Raw genomic sequence first — 17,256 nt, forward strand, 5'->3', positions numbered from 1 at the left:
AAACTAAAGATACACAAACAATTATATCAATTTATAACATGATCGAGCTAAAAAAAATCTTTTTGCTTTCAGAGGGAAATCACAACAAAGTTTTATTCAAGCGAAATAGCTTTATAAATAGATACATTTGATGCTGCAGAGTATTGCAGAATTTTCACCTTCACTTGTTTCAATATTTTTCTTCTTATTGGAAGGAAGTTATCATTTGGAATCAGCTAAAACCAGGATACATGTGCTGTTTTATTAACCATTTTATATTTTGCTTCTATTTTAGGCCCAATTTTAAATGTTCCCTGGTAGGACAGATACATTTTCTATCTCAATTCTCACAAATTCTACTCACAATATTATTTTCAAAGTTTGCAAATTCTGTTTTAAAGCCTATGCTACTAGAAAGCAAATGATGACATCTTATAATGTTGTCTATTTTGTTTTATTTTGCATTGTTTCATGCAGGCTGTTGATTGTATTACATAATTGTAGAAATATTTCAGTTTATTCACTGCTACAAATCATTGGATGGTATATTTTCTGGCTACATGTGGGCCTTTTTGGTCCTATGCAATAATAAATTGAATGTCTATTACGGGAACATAAGAGTAAAGTTGGATTTAATAAATCAACCTCTCCCAGTGTTCAAGCAGAATGCTCCTGGATCTCCAAAGTATAAAGTTCAATAAACATAACATTAATCAAGTGGATTGCCTTTGATTCTAGAATGCTATCATGGTTAGTAGCCATCAAATTATTTTTTTATGAATTTCTAAATCCTGGCAATCTTTCAGAGGGAGTAATACCAGGATTATTTAGGATCATGTATGATTGCCGATAATCTAATCATGAACCTGAAATTATTCCATAAATGTTCCACTATGATCAGGAATATATCATCCCTGATAAGATGCATTATTTTTGGTAAAGTTTGCATTTTTACCATCACACAGAAGAATTTCAGCTAATAAAATCATGATAATGCTCAAAAATTGAAAGGGGAAACAATGATCTGGTGTTGATTTGGCTTCATACCTGTTTAAAAGTCCTGACTGAGAATCTCCACAGACACTTGTTTAAAAGGTATTCCAGCTTATTGTTAAGGGGTCATTTTGCAATGACTGGACACACTGCAGTTTAAATCAGTGTTTCTCAAACTTGACAATTTTGAAATTGCTGGTTGAGGAATTCTGGTAGTTGAGGTCAGCAAGAGAGATAAGTCATATCAATTAGAAAGTAGGAAACTCAGCTAAACTATATTTGTAAAATTAGAATCTGAGATCTTTAAAAGCAGACATGGACATTTGTACCCCATTATAAAAGGGCATTGCATCCCTGGCATGGAGCCAGCTTCATTTAGGACTCTTGTCTTGTGTACTGAATAAACTTTTGAACTCTGAACTATGATACCTGGTGTCTGACTTGAACAAGGAAGAAATCAGAGAACATATTCTTCCATCAGTGTGCTGACCTGGTTATCTATGGACATGAGGTGCTCTTGAAAAAGTTAGGGTGCGGCTAATGTAGTCAGCTGGAAGGGCCAATTGCGCAGTTGGAACACTGGCATGGATAACTATGGACTGAGTCTATGTTGGTCAGATTGTCTCTAGGCAGATTGCGGGAGAGGTTGAACACTTTCCCTATCGATTTATAGTGCTATAAAACATATATGCCTTGGGGGAGGGGGAGTTAAGCCTAGCATTTACAAATAGGAGAAGCACTCAACCTCATCCTCTCTCCCTCGGATGTGGAGGTTGGTCTGAATTTGCTCTAGATGTTGATCTCTTTTCAGCAACTACCTCCAAGTTTCAATGTCTGCCTTAATAGCCAAGAGTTCCTTGTCCCAGATCATAGCACAGAAATGTTCTGATGGATTTAATGTTCTTCTGTTTTTAGCTTTCTTGTAGCATGTAGCAAAATAGCTCATGCTGTGATGTCAAAAATGTCAGTTTCATCTACAGATGGTTGAGTATAGTCAGTATGTTGGAGGATAGACAGAGTGGAGAAATCCTTTTTTATTTGTTCAAAACCTCATTGAATAGGATATTCTGTCTGAATGGGGTGTATTTCCAGCACAGGTTGGTAGAACCTGTGAGTTTTGCAAAGTTTGGAATGAAGATATATTAATAGTTTGTGAGAGTTCATAGCTTCTGCATAGGTTGTTTGACCCACTTTGAGAGTTATCAGTAGGAAGTTTTTTTTTTACTTTGGCTGGGTCCTTCTGGAACTTTTTTTTTGGTAGAGATGCAATGTCTATGGTATTAACAGCATTGACTTCAAAGTTGCATTTTTCAGGAGTTGCATACTGATTATGTTATCTGAGGCACTGCAAAGCATCTTTTACATGGCATTTGTGATGCTGAAGGGACCATGAATAAATCAAGGTGTCATCTAAATAGATTATGACAGATTGGTTTGTGAAATCCTGAAAAATGTCATTCATCAAGTGCTAGAATATTGTGGCAGTGTTGCACAAACCAAATGAGATCACAATATATTCAAAACACCCTTAGCAGGTGGAAAGAACAGCTTTTCATCAGTTGCCTTCCCAGTTTCATGTCAGTTGTATGTAACTCCCTCTGGGATTGAGATCTGTAAAACTTCTGACCTTCCACATATGCCCTGGACGTTCTGAGATCAAGGTAGAGTACTGATTTTGGATTATGATCTGGTTGAGGATCAGGCAATCATTGCAGAACCTATCCTGACATTTTCTTGACAAATAGAATGCTGTAAAAGCAGCTACAGATGTAGAGATAAATTAACCATCTTGAGATTTTTTTTTGTAATGACATTTTGCAGAGTTGCAAAAGTTCAATATCTGAAAGGAAGTAGATGTACAATGGAATCTAGGCTCCAGGGATCATGCCAATAGGGCAGTCATAGGGACAATGTGGTTGCAGGGGATTGTGCTCATTTAAGACATAGCTGGAAAACTGTTTTACTCTAATTTATTTTTGCTGAAAAATGCTCCTTACAGATGGAGGAATTGAAGTATATTAATTCCTTTTGACATATGATTTGAAATTCATCCTTAGGCAATTCTCAGAATCATTGGAAAATTAAGGACAGGGGCTAGGTAGAATGATAGTTCTTCTATATGTCTTTCTAACCCCATTTCCACTAGGTCAGTAACATTTCAAATAGCAGGGATCTTTCATCAATTATTTCTAGGGACACTGATGGCATGTCACAAATTCTGGGTGTGAAGTCCACAAAATTACTGTTGGCTCCACAATCAATCGTGATTTGAGTAAGAACCAATTATCTGAATCTTTATAGATAAGATCAAGTGCCTTTAAGCCCACCAAGGCTTGGTAAGTGGAATTGCAGCTAGACAAGTGACTAGTTTCCCAATCAAGGAACTCTTCTTAGACTGAACATAGCCCCATTTCTGAGCATGTTTGGTATCCTGGCTGAACATATAACAGAAGTTCTAGATGTGTCCTTTTAAAGCACCTGAGTAGCCTATGGATCAATAGGCCTGCAAGGAACAGCAGAAGCAAAATTCTGGCGAACAAGATGCAAGGACGGTAGTCATAGACTACCTGAAAGAGGTAGGCACCTCCTGGCTCTGGAGGAAAATATTAAGAGAAATATTAAGAGAAATAGAAAGAGGCAGGCTCCTCCTGGCTCTGGAGGAAAATATTAAGCTATTTTAGGTCAATTCTGCAACAAAACCATTACAATACCAAGACTGAATACCATTCAGTCTTACTGATAAGAGGCATAACAGATCACATTGACAGTTAGAACAATTAATCAGTGGAACAACTTGCCTCCAGAAGTTGTGAATGCCCCAACACCGGAAGTCTTTAAGAAGATGTTGGATAGCCATTTGTCTGGAACGGTATAGGGTTTCCTGCCTAGGCAGGGGGTTGGACTAGAAGACCTCCAAGGTCCCTTCCAACTCTGCTGTTGTATTGTATTGTATTGCAAACGTACTAGAACAAGTCTTACAGCTGGTTCATGAGTTGTGGCCATTGTAGCATGCCCATGGTCACATGATCGTGATTCAGGTGCTTGGCAACCAGTGAACACTTACAACGGTTGCCCTCCCAGGGATCATGTGATCACTACTTGCAACTTCACTACTGGATTTCAACAAGCAAAGTCAATGGGAAGCAGGCAGGAAGTTGCAAGTCAGTGACATGACATTACTTGTAACAACCAAGCACAATCTGCTTAACATCCATAATGACCTTCATAACCCAGTGCAGTCGTGTGATGTTTCACTTTACAACCACACTGACGGAATTCCCGATTGCAATTACAGTTGTTAAATGGCGACTCCCTGTATTGCTTATGTTGCAAGAACCGTGCCATTTCTTTCTTTTCTAAGGATTTAACGCTTATTTGAAATACAGTCATTTAAAAACGAACACTGTACACAGTTTCTGCCCGAAGAATCCATTCAGTTATTTACCTATATAATTTACCATTATCCTCAAAATCATCTTTGCCCCATCTTCCTTTGATATCTTCAATAACGTGATTCTTCAGGAACTTTTTGAGAAGCTGAAGTGTTTGAGCACGAGTTACTTCTGGGCTAAAGTTTTGGTTGCGTCTCAGCAGTTTGTGTAACCACTCCACAGCCTCAGAAGCTGTGAAGCAACCTTCGTAGCTTTTGAAATGAAAACGATGTTTCCGTAAAGGCATTCCATTTCGAAAGAGCTCAACAGTCTCATTCCACTGAAAAGAAAATATGAAAGTTTCATCTAAGCACAAGTTAGTACTTGTTGGGGTAGCACCCGAGAAGGAACAAAAGAGTGTATGAAGAAACCTAACTTGTACCCTCTAATTTAAGCTTTTTCCATATTAGCCAAGCTCTTTCCAGTTTTTATATATTATTTCTAATCAGCAAGTCTAAAAAAAGGCCTGGTTGTTTTTCAAGACTTTCTCCAATATAAGCACATTCCCTTTTAACAACCATACATTCTAAAACCATGCTTGAACACATTCAGGTTTTAAATTACTTGAGCATAAATCTGCTTTGATTGGTGTATATAAATAGGTGCACAATACTGTGGCATGGTGATTTGTGTGTTGAAAATCTCAACCACAGTTGTCTTAATATTGACCATTCATTTTACACTCTTTTATTTATCTTAAAAAGTTGTGTCCTGTTTCATTGCTCACAAGAGATAAAAAATATGGAGAAAAATTGATTGCCTTCACTACCTGTCTTTGTTCATATATCACAGGCAAGACTTAAAGCCGATTTCTCTTCACAGAGGAGGAAGAATAACATTCCCTCTAGCTCAGAGGTGGCAACATGCTGTTTTTCATTGAAGTTTTCATAATGACTAGCCACTGCCCAAAGCTGTTAGGACAGATATGAGTGGAAGACCAAACATCTGGAAAGTCCAAATAACTACATTTGTATTTTGCAATATTTTATAAAGTTTGTAGTTGTTTTATTTTAATCTTGTTTGCTGCCCAGTCAGTAGTTTCAATAGGTGGCCATAACAAATGAATGATAGTCCTTACACTTTATATGGAGGTCATCGTATAAATAACAATAATGGCAATTATGATGAAGTTGCATTATTATTTTCTAGAAACATCATTCCTGCCAGGCTTTGTAACCCAGGTAGCTCTATCTTTCTTATCTCCATCAAATGTGCATGTATCTATGTGCATTTATTCATAATTGGGGCAGGAGGCAAAGATTCAAATCAGGAGTAATGTTGATGATAAAAGTCTCTATAGAAATCTAGGGATTTTTTTCCTCAAACTGTTCAAGGACCTGCAAAAATTCATGAACTGGGTTCATATTGAATTATAAATTTTAATCATGGGTTATTTAACAAAATCTGGTGGCTAGAAATGCATAACACATCCAAAACTATCACCCCAGCAAGCACTTAAAGATTCAGTGCCCTGAAGAATATTACCTAGGTTTAATATTGCACAAGGCCATTGTTTCAGCAGACAGTCCTCAACTTACAACAGTTCATTTAGTGACCAAAGTTACAACAGCACTGAAAAAAGTGACTTAGGACTGTTTTTCACATTTATGATTGTTGCAGTACTCTCACGTGATCAAAATTTCTGTGTTTGCAACTGACTCGCATTTATGACGGTTGCAGCGTTGTGGGGTCATGTGATCCCCTTTTGTGATCTCTTTAACATGCAAAGTCCATGAGGATGTCAGATTCATTTAACAACCATGTGACTAACTTAACGACTGCAGTGATTCACTTAACAACTGTGGCACAAAAGGTCATAAAATGGAGCAAAATTCACTTAGCAATTATTTCGCTTAGCAACACAAATGTTGGCCTCAGTTGTGGTCGTAAGTCAAGGACTACCTGTACCTGGAATCATCATTTGTTGGATACAAAGTTTTAAGTGTTAATTTTTCAAAAACCTCCCAAGATTTCTGGAAGAAAGCCTATAGCTTAGTCTTAATTTGTGGTATTTCTAATATTCTTTTTAAAATTAATGTGATAACAGTTGGAAATGTATTCTTTAATCTACCATATAAAATAACACACCCCTTTCAAAGCTTTAACATCACACACTGCTGCATAGTAAACCAGTGATCTATTAATGAAGCTATGGGTGCTGCGTACATAAAGAAAATACAAACTCAGTTTTGATAAGGCATAAAACAAGGATGAGCAGCTATTAGGGATACCTCTGTTTTGCCTGCAAAAGTTATGACTGAATCTCTGAAATGTTCAGGAGGGCTAACGTTTAGGTCTGAAACTCTACAGATACATATCATTCAGGATGCTACCCTGACTAGTAATGCCATGGCTAAGGCTCTGAGCTTGTCGATCAGAAAGGTCGTCAGTTCGGCGGTTCGAATCCCTAGTGACACACAATAGAATGAGCTCCCGTTACTTGCCCCAGCTTCTGCCAACCTAGCAGTTTGAAAGCATGTAAAAATGCAAATAGAAAAATAGGGACCACCTTTGATGGGAAGGTAACAGCGTTCCATATGCCTTCGGCGTTTAGTCATGCTGGCCACATGACCATAGAGATGTCTTCGGACAATGCTGGCTCTTCGGCTTTTAAACCGAGATGAGCGCTGGCCCCTAGAGTCAGGAACTACTAGCACATATGTGCGAGGAGAACCTTTACCTGACTAGTGAGGTATGGTAAATTTTGTCCTGCAGACAAAGTAGCACTCATGCAGGCTCTGGCTGCAGCTCAGAAAGAACTGTACTGTATCCATATATGCATTTAATAGACTATCCAAATATGTATTAAAATACCCAAATGCACCAGCATGAACTTGCAGTTTTCCTATAACAGTATGCAGGTGCCTTTCCCCCCAGGAAGTTCCCCTTTTTGATTCTCCTTCCCTGTCTATACTACCATCCCATGATTTTTCTGATAGCGTCTCATCCCAAACTACGCAGTTCAAACAGGTTTAGTGTTTTCACGTTACACGCTGCCAGTGAATGCAGGCGATCCCAGCTGAAATGTTAATTTATATAACAGCCCCATTTCCATTAGAAGTGTAGATGTCCCTAAAACAGGTCAGCCTATTCAAAATACCAGCTTTCTTCAATGCAGCACCTGCCCAGATGTGCTGGAGTAATTCCAAAACTGGCCGCAAGTTAGGAGGATCGAATTTCACTATACCTTATGTGTCTCTTATGTGTAGCCCGAACTTGAAAATAACATTTAACACAGCGCAATACTTGAACAAAATGTTTCGGCTGAGATCTGCATATGTGGGACTGTTTGGGGGTAGAGTGCAGGGGTGACACAGAAATATAATTTTATCATATTTTATCTATATCCTAAATTATTGTATTGTATTCTATTCCAACTTCATTTTAGGCCGTATTTTATTCCAATTCCATTTTAAATCGTATTTTATTCCAATCCCACTTTAAATTGCATTTTATCAAATTTCATTTCAAATTGCTTTTATTAAATTTGAGTTATAATTTGTTTCTGGAACTTTGCACTTTGATATGGCCCAAGGAAAAATGAAATATCCTAGGAAATATTGAAAAGGCAGAATATTTCCCTGGATGAAAAGGAAGAAACATGCTTTAAAGAGAGAATAGCTCCCTGCAGCTTCCTGCCCCCCCACCCCCCTTGTCAATGGGCCATTAAGATGGCCAAGCCAGTCCCTTTACATAATAAAGAGTTCTCCCCTTCAGCTCCAGGGGGATGGGATTAAGGCATGATAATATTAGCCCTTTACCCAACTCACCACATGGCATCTGAGAATTCAACCTGGATTCAAAACACAGGCTAGAGAGTTGCCCCTGCATGGCCCCATGGGAATCTGACAACCAATCAGAATACAAGCTGAAGATCAAAGGCCAGAGAAGGCATAAAACCAGGGTCTCAGCATCTCAGCCCTTCCTTCTCTCTTCTTCTTCTCCCAACATTGAAGCATGTGATCACCTTTTCTGTTCAGGACTCAAGCCATGTGGTCCTGTCCACCATTAAACCATCTTTCCAAGCAGCTTCCATGTCTTGGGTGTCTTTCTCCCCACTTGGAGCCGAAACCAGAAGGACATTTCTTTCATCAGGCCAATCAATAAAGACTCAATGTAAAGACTATACATATGCATGCGCTTTGGGGCAATTTAAGACCATTCATCCTGCAGAAAATTGTTAACCTGAATTGTAGTCCATTATATAAAGCGTATAGTATATAACTGTAGTCAATTTATACATTAAATCTACAGCAAACAGGATTTTTTTTCAAGATTTAGGAATGCTATTTATCAAGAATTTATCAAGGAGTGGAGGCACCGGGTCACATGCAGAGTGCTTATTTTCCTACGTTCAAATATTGCTTATTTTCAGGAACAACAAAAAAAAGGCAGCTCGTGCTTAGAAAGCCTTCGGAAAACGTGCTTTACTCACCAGCCGAGTTGCTCGGTAGGGCCCGGGGCCCACGAGTCGAGGCTCCATCGGTCGCCCAGAAAATATAAAACTCCGTCTCCACGGCGACCGAGGGACACAGCATAGATACAACCTTGGAAGGAAAATTTGAATCGGAGGCTACCGCGTTCTGATTGGGCCAAATCTAGGTCACATGATACCTCAGCATTAGCCGATTGGAAGAAATCCTTTTAGAAACACTCCATTCATTTAAAAAAAATAATCATCCTCCGTTCGCTCTAAGCAGGCGATTGGGTTCTCTGCTAGAAACGTCAGAGGTGCGTTTTTACAGTCAGCGCCCAATCAGTTCCTTTTCTGCGTCACCAATCGCTGGGCGGCAGCGAGGAAAAAAGGAACGGGCTGATAATTTCAGGCGATGCTTTTTGTTCGGCTGTCTCCACTTTGTATACTGCGGGCAGGTGACGTTACTGGCGGCTGCTTCGGTGGCCTCTTGCTAAAAATCGATTCTGCGTCACCGCGCAATTTGGAAGGATTCCATCTTTCCCCATTTTATATGGAGGGTGCAAGGATTGATCTCTCTTAAACTGCCCCGCGCAGTTGGCACAAAGGCTATAAGCCAAGAATTGAAGGAAGCCATGTGAGCTCTTTTAATCTTAGTTGGAACTGAGGCAATTGTGATTTGCTCAACCGTGGTTTGCACAATCATGGGTTAATATATTTGGGGGGGGGGGGTCTGCTTCATGAGTATGTTCCCATCAGCTCTTCCCTACAACGGGCAGAAGTTTCAGGTAGTATCTCAAATCCTATTTGCTGCGATTTGTAGTGGGGGCAGCCCCTTGTGGTCCAGGGCTTCTGGATCAAGCAGTGGAAAGAATGGAGTTTAGGCAAAGGGCTGATGTAAATGTAAAACTGAATTTTAGATCCACTAAAAAAATTCTCTTTGACTTAAGATCCATTTAACTGCCAATAGCTTTTCCCAGGGACTGTTGGGATTTTGCTATGGTCCTGACAATCTAACAAACTCCATCTTAATAAGTTTCGAACTAATTCCAGAAGAAGCTGGCCTTTACTTTAAAACATGGCAATATTTTAGCAAGCATAAATGCATTGTTCTGCAAATTCACAGGGTGTGAATGTTTCCTCCAAACCATCCCATTATTAAAACCCTAAGACACGTTTAAAAAAATTCAAAGAGTTTTTTTTCCAGCCACTGATAAAACAAATCCCATATCTTATAAAATTGCTCATCTCCTTGTTCTCTAATTTCAAATGTCAATTTGCTCATTTCAGCACACTCCATTATCTCTCGAATAACTTCTTCCTGTTTTGGTATCATTCCACTTTTCCAGTTTTTTGCAAATACAATTCTAGCTGCTGTTAAAACATTTACAATCAAATATTTTAAGTCTTTGTTATAAATTTCTGGTATGATTCCCAATAGAAAGATCTCTGGTTTAAGGTCTATGTGTTTGTGTATCATTTTCTTCAACCACATGTGGATTTTAGTCCAGTATCTTAGCTTCAATACAAGTCCACCAAATGTGGTAGTATGAACCCGGTATCTGATGACATTTCCAGCACTTTTTGGATTTATTCTTGGACATTCTTGCAATTCTCGTTGGGGGTCGATACATCTTATACAAATTTTCTCTATATGTAGTTGACATTGTCATTTTATAATCTATCCCATGCCCAAAGTTTTTCCCCCAAGCTATCATAGTTTAACTTGTCCCTCTTGTAATTTAGTCTCTAATAAATATCCATATAGTTTTTTAATTACTTTTTCATCAGTACCTGTTAAGATTTTATCTAACTCAGTCATTTCATTGTAAATACCATTTGATTTTCTATCTTCATTATATCTAGATTGTATCTGTAAATATGAATACCAATTCATTTCTATTCCTTCTTGTTTCAACTCTTGAATAGATTTGAGTTCACCCTCTGTATTCAATATTTCAACATATCTAACTGTTCCTTTTTATATATTTTTGGATATGAAAATGCTTCAATAGTTGATATCCAGGCTGGAGTTTTTAAGTAGTGTAATCTTTTAACCTTTTCCCAATTTAATAACAAGGCCTCCCTTATATAATGTCTTCTAAAATAACCATGTGCTTTAGTTCCCTTATACCAGTGGTTGGCAAGCTGCGGCTCGCGAGCCACATGCGGCTCTTTACACATTTTAATGCGGCTCTTCTGTGTGCCGGGCGCCCGCTCCCCTCCCTCCTCTCGGGCACTTCAAAACAAGTGTCCCTTTCCCTTTTTTCTTTTCGACCCACAATGATTAGGGAGGATCCTGAAGTCGGGCGGGGACGAGAAGCGAGGAGGCAGAAAAAGAAACGGAGGCTAAGGAGCTTCCCCCTGCCCCCTCCCAGCAAAAATCTAACAGGGGAGCCGGGCGGGCAGTAGCAAATTAGCCGATCACGCCGCGTGATCGGTTAATTTGCTACTGCCCACGCGGCGTGATCAGCTAATTTGCTACTGCCCGCCTGGCTCCCCGGTTAGATTTTTGCTGGGAGGGGGCGGGGGGGGGGAAAGCTCCTTGGCCTCCGTCTCTTTTTCTCCCTCCTCGCTTCTTGGGGCTCCACCAATGGGGGAGCAAGGCCCGCCCAACGCCAGGCTTTGGGCTAACACAGAGGTCTGCAAAGTTGGCTGTTTTAAGACTGGTGGACTTCAATTCTCAGAATTCTGGGAGTTGAAGTCCACCAGTCTTAAGAGCCAATTTTGCAGATCCCTGGGCTAATATGATTGATGCCCTTGGTGGACTTCAATTCTCAGAATTCTGGGAGTTGAAGTCCACAAGTCTTCAAGCTGTCAGGTTTGAAGACCCTGGGTTTTTTTTTATAAAGGGTTGGGGGTGCGAGGGTCTTGCAACTTGACAGCTTTAAGACTTGCATGCTTCAATGCCAGAGTTTCTGAGCCAACATGACTGGAGGAGGAATTCTGGGAGTTGAAGTCCACAAGTCTTAAAGCTGTCAGGTTTGAAGACCCCTTGGGGTTTTTTCCTAAAGGGTTAGGGATGCAAGGATCTTGTAACTTGACAGCTTTAAGACTTGCGTGCTTCAAATGCCAGAGTTTATTGAAACTAAAAACAGTGTACCATCCTATGTATTTTCGGTTTTAAAAATGTGGCTCTCAAAATAAATTTCAATCGTGGTTTTGGTGAGATTTGGCTCAGTTGAAAAAAAAGGTTGCCCACCACTGCCTTATACCATAAAAAAGCATGCCATCCCAACAGTAAATCATGACCCTCTACATTCAGTAATCTGGAATTTTTTTGTGTTACCCACTCCTTAATCCACATCAGGTTTGTTGCTTGATAATATAACTCCCAATCAGGTAAGCCCCATCCTCCTCTTGTTCTAGCATCTTGTAACAATTTAAGTTTTATTCTTGCTTTTTTCCCTTGCCAAATAAACTTCAAGACTATTTTATTTTCTTCAAAAAAGTCCTTGCCCAATCTAATTGGAATTGTCTGGAACAGGTATAAAATTCTGGGTAAAATGTTCATTTTAATAGTAGAGATTCTTCCTGTCATTGATAGTTGCAGGTTTTCCCATTTCATCAAGTCAGTCGCAATTTGTTGTTTTAGTCTAGTATAGTTATCCTCCTTGAGAGTGCTACATCTAGCTGATAAGTATATCCCCAAATATTTAACCTTGCTTGTGATTTGAATCTGCAAGGCTTCTGCCAACTTTTCCTTTCGTCTTGATGGAATGTTCTTTGTCAAAATCTTTGTTTTGTCTTTATTTATTTTCAAGCCTGCTACTTTTCCATACTCCTCTATTCTTTCTAACAATTTGGGTGCTGTTTCTAGTGGGTCTTCAAGAATAAATACCAAATCATCTGCAAATGCTTGTAGCTTGTATTCTTCTTTTTTAAATTTTCATTTCTTTTATTTCTTCTTCTCTGATCTTTCTATTTCAGACTTCTAATGTTAAGACAAAAAGTAACGGTGATAATGGGCAACCTTGTCTCGTACCTTTCTTTATTTCAATAGAATCTGTCAATTCTCCATTTGCCATTATCTTTGTGGTTTGTTTGTGGTATACCATTTGTATGGTTTGGATAAATTTCTTACCAAAATTCATCTGCTCCAATTGTAAAAACATGAATTGCCAATTCACGTTGTCAAAAGCCTTCTGTGCGTCAAGAAACATCAAAGCCATTTGTTTTTCAGGATGGGCCTCATAGTATTCCAAAGTATTCAAAATCATTCTCATATTGTTTTTAATTTGTCTCTTTGGTAAAAAACCATTTTGATCAGAGTGGATAAAGCTATTTAGATACTTTTTGAGTCTCTCTGCTAATATAGATGCAAATAATTTGTAATCTGAATTTGATAAAGATATTGGTCTATAGTTCTTGCATTAGATCAGTCTCCTCTTTAGGTAGCAATGCAATATATGCTTCTGACCATGATTTAGGTATTCTGCTCTCTGATATCACTTCATTCATAACTTCTAAAAGTGGGAGAGACAAGGTTTCTTCAAATGTTTGGTAAAATTCCACTGGCAATCCATCTGGACCTGGGGCTTTTCTATTATTTTGTTTTTTGAGTGCTTCCATTAGCTCCATCATTGTTATTTTACTTTCCAGCATTATTCTAGTTTCATCTGATATCTGGGGAAGATTAGCATCCTGTAAATATTTTTTAACTCCTCCCTCTTCCATTTTCTCTTGTTGATAAAGCTTAGCATAGTATTCTTGTATGATTTTCTTTTTTTCAGCATTTCCATAATGAATTTGTCCTTGCTCGTCTCTTAATTGGAGTATTTTCTTTGCTTCTCTCTCTTTTTTTCAATTTATATGCCAGCCATCTGCTTGGTTTATTTGCATTTTCAAAATAATTCTATTTAGTGCCTCTGATTTTTTTGTGCCAATTCTTCCTTTTCCAGTAGATCCATTTTATGTTTGATTGTATCCATTTTTATTTTAACATCTTTTTTTTGTGGCGATCTCTGTAACTCTTTTTCAAGTTTTTTATAGTCATTGTCTAGGGCTTTATGCATTTGTCTTTTCTTTAAGTTTCTCTTCCTTGTATAGTCTATTATCAGACCTCTAATAACAGCCTTCATTGTGTCCCAAAGATTCTGCATTGATGTATCTTCTTTTCTATTTTCTTTAAAGAAAAAAGCTAATTCTTTTTCCATTTTCTGTATAAAATCTTTTTCTTTCAATATGATGTTATTTAATGTCCATCTATATCTTTGGCCTTTCCATTTAATTGCAATTGGAATATGATCCGCCCATGTGCTTGTTTCAATCTCAATTTCTTGTACATTGCAAATCAATTCTGTTGAAGCCCATATATCAATTCTGGAAAATGATGAATGTCTATTTGAATAAACAGTATATTGTTCTTTTATAGTATTTCTTTCTCTCCATATGTCTTTTAAGTTTATTTCATTTATCATCCAAAAGAAGGATTTCGGTAGCAGTTTTCTATTTAACTTTGTTATTTTGTGTGTTTTATAGTCCATGTTCTGATTTACAATGCCATTAAAGTCTCCCATCATACAAATATCAACATAGTCTAAGTCCGAGATTTTTCTGTGCAATTTTTTATAAAATTCATCTTGCTTTTCATTAGGAGCATAGATTCCAATTAAGAGTATTTTTTAATATTATCCATCATTTCCACCATCAAAATTCTTCCCACTTCATCTGCATAGATTAATTTTGCTGGAATGTTATCTTTAATATAGAACATCACTCCTCTTTTCTTGCAATTCACCAGTGTAGTAAATATTTTCCCAAGCTTTGGTTGTATTAGTAGGTGTTCATGTCTCTTTTGAATATGCAGTTCTTGTAGGCAGATTACATCGAATTTTAGTTTTTCTAATTTGTGAAATATTTTCCTTCTTTTAATTGCTGAGTTAAGTCCATTTATATTGATTGTAATCATTTCCCCCCTCCATATTTATACTTTATATACAGGATTTATAGCTCTTGTTGATCTGGATTCTCGTTGCTCTCTGAGATTTGACCGCCCATCGCACCTTCTTCTTTATAAATTCCGCCTACGGCTCCTTCTACTTTTTCAATCTCAGTTATGGGTGTCTCCAGTAGTTGTAACACTAGTTCATCTTTTCCAGTTTTCTCAGCCATTTCTCTGAAATGTTCTGCATACAAAGCTTCTGCCTTATCAATTGTATCTATTCTATATCTTTGTCTTTGCCATGTAAATAATAAACCTTCCGGTATGAGCCATCTGTAGTTAACACCTTTTTTAATCAAAACCTTGGTCAAGAATTGATATTCTCTTCTCTTCTCTCTCACTCTTCTCGGAATTTGTTTCAGAACTACAGCCTCCTTGCCTTTATGTTCTAATTTTCTATCTCTCATTTTCTGTAGTATTTGTGATTTGATTGCTTTCTTGGTAAATCTTACGTGGACTTCCCTTGGAAGAGCATTTCTCATTGCGTATCTTGTATATACTTGAAATGCTTCATTTATGCCATCCATCATCTTCTCTTGGGATATCTCTAAAATATTTATCAATATCTCAGATATTATCTGTACCAAGTTCTCTCCTCTTTCTTCTTCTGTATTTTGAAATCTTAAAAAGAATTCAGACCTATCCATCTCCCATCCTAATATTCCACTGCTCTCCCTTTCCACGTCGCTCAATCTACTGTCTAACTCCTCAATCTTCTTCTCTTCTTGTTGAACTTTTTCTTCAATTTTTTGGATTCTATCTTCATATTTCATCATCCAGTTTTGCATATCTTCCACTTTTCCTTCCATTTTAGCAACTTTTTTTTCTATTTTTTGGGTTTGCTGCTTTATGTTCTCAGTCTTCTTTACAATGGTATCTAACTTTTCATCCTTGCTATCAGCTCCTGCTTGTAATTTCTGTATCGCTTGCATGATTGAATCTAAAATTATTCCCTTCTCCTTTTCTTGTTGAAGTATCAACTGCATTGATCTTTGTCCTCCTGCTGGTGAGGAGCAGGGGTTGTTGTTGTAGAATCAACAGGTGTGGTTTTTCTATTTATCTTCTAAACTTTTTCTTTACTAATCTAGTCCAGTTAATATCACAAAAATTTAAGCATCAACTTATGAGGATAAGAGTTTATAAGTAAAGTGGGGGGGGGGAGAGAAAAAAGAAGAGGGAAAGAAGAAAAATGAAAATCTTTCACTTAAAAAGAAAAGTAAGAAAGAGAAGGGAAAAAGAAAGGAGAATAAAAAAGAGGAGAGGAAAAAAATGAATTTATGTACATTTGATAGAGGATTGGTAATATAATGTATAACTCTTAAGTGCATACTATAAAGATATCCTGTTGAAAATAGTGATAGATATATAAATATAAACACTTGGTAAATTCTTTTATACTGTAAAAATATTTAAAATGAGACAATGATTACATAAAGGTACGTTGTTATTAAGCAGACAATCAAGAATGTAAGAGAATTAAGTTTACTGGAAAAAAAAGAAATATTAATCGTAATTGAATATATGCTGTACAATGAAAGCGAGGTTTTTGGTTATATTAGATGGAAAACCTGTGATTGTATAATTGAAAATATGGATGCAAAAACACTTGTAACCAAACGACATGCTGTATGTAATGGATGAAAATTTTTTAATGTTGTCTTTTTTGTTTAAAAATAAAAAAAATGGGGAAAAATTCAAAGAGTTAAAAGACTTATGAATCATAGTTTTTTAATATACAGTAGTACAGTTTGTATAAAACAAAGTTGACAGATATTAACAGAGTGATTTATACCCCTTTGTATCATCCATGAAACCATTTTCCATTTCAGTTAAAAGCAGCCTAAAGAAGTCGTGACCCAGTTAAAATGAATGCATCCTCATCAGTGCTCAAAGTATTGTTGCATACTTATCAAACACACTTCATTTATATAATGAAGATACATAAGCATTTGAGAGCCTCTAAATTGTTTAGTACATATATTTTCACAATATGTGCTTTATTGCTGAAAGTTGCAGGTTGTACTAGGTACTTTTTATTTCTCCTCATATCAAATTTAAACTCCAAATAATTTATAATAAAATATATTTTCTTGGTCTGGAAAACCATATACAAAACATCCAGTGTGCTGTGCGCTGAAGCCTCTTGATTGTCAAGTACTGCAGATCTTGTTTTGTTGCTGAACCCTTCATTCATTTTTGTTTCTGCTAACGCCATTTTGCAAATGTTTTGGGAGCCGCTGACCCTTGGTATAAGCATTATACCAAAAATGTAGAAACAAGAGTAAAAAGAGAGATCCGTAGAGCCCAATGATGAACATGAAAATCGGATACTGATATTGACAATTATCCATGAGGTAGATTTGTCCTATGTGCGCTGTCACCAAAATAAACTGCACCTGGAAAAAAATAATTACTTCATTTAGATTTCTTACAAGAGAAGAATTTTTTTTTTTACTTTTTGACTTAGGACCTGAAAACTAGATATGAACTGTCTA

The 17,256-nt window shown here is 37.3% G+C and overlaps 2 protein-coding genes across 4 annotated transcripts in view; both read right to left on the reverse strand.

Moving 5' to 3' along the window:
• Nucleotides 1-9,070, reverse strand: part of DEPDC1B (DEP domain containing 1B) — a 42,019-nt gene extending 32,949 nt beyond the window's left edge. Inside the window, exons 1-2 of the mRNA XM_081943204.1 lie at nt 8,839-9,070; nt 4,418-4,683 (exon numbers count right to left, since the gene is read on the reverse strand). Of these exons, the coding sequence (XP_081799330.1) occupies nt 4,418-4,683; nt 8,839-8,886 (314 nt within the window). The 5' untranslated portion in view covers nt 8,887-9,070. The remainder of the gene's footprint in view (nt 1-4,417; nt 4,684-8,838) is intronic.
• Nucleotides 9,071-16,406: 7,336 nt separating this feature from the next.
• The window catches only part of ELOVL7 (ELOVL fatty acid elongase 7), a 44,509-nt gene continuing 43,659 nt past the window's right edge, over nt 16,407-17,256 (reverse strand). For all 3 annotated transcript variants that reach the window (XM_081943758.1, XM_081943756.1, XM_081943757.1), the window contains exon 8: nt 16,407-17,157. In XM_081943758.1, coding sequence (XP_081799884.1) covers nt 16,948-17,157 — 210 coding nt within the window. In that variant the 3' untranslated portion in view covers nt 16,407-16,947. The remainder of the gene's footprint in view (nt 17,158-17,256) is intronic.

The sequence above is a fragment of the Natrix helvetica genome, assembly GCF_964273705.1.
Source record: "Natrix helvetica genome assembly, chromosome: 2".
Classification (NCBI taxonomy): domain Eukaryota; kingdom Metazoa; phylum Chordata; class Lepidosauria; order Squamata; family Natricidae; genus Natrix; species Natrix helvetica.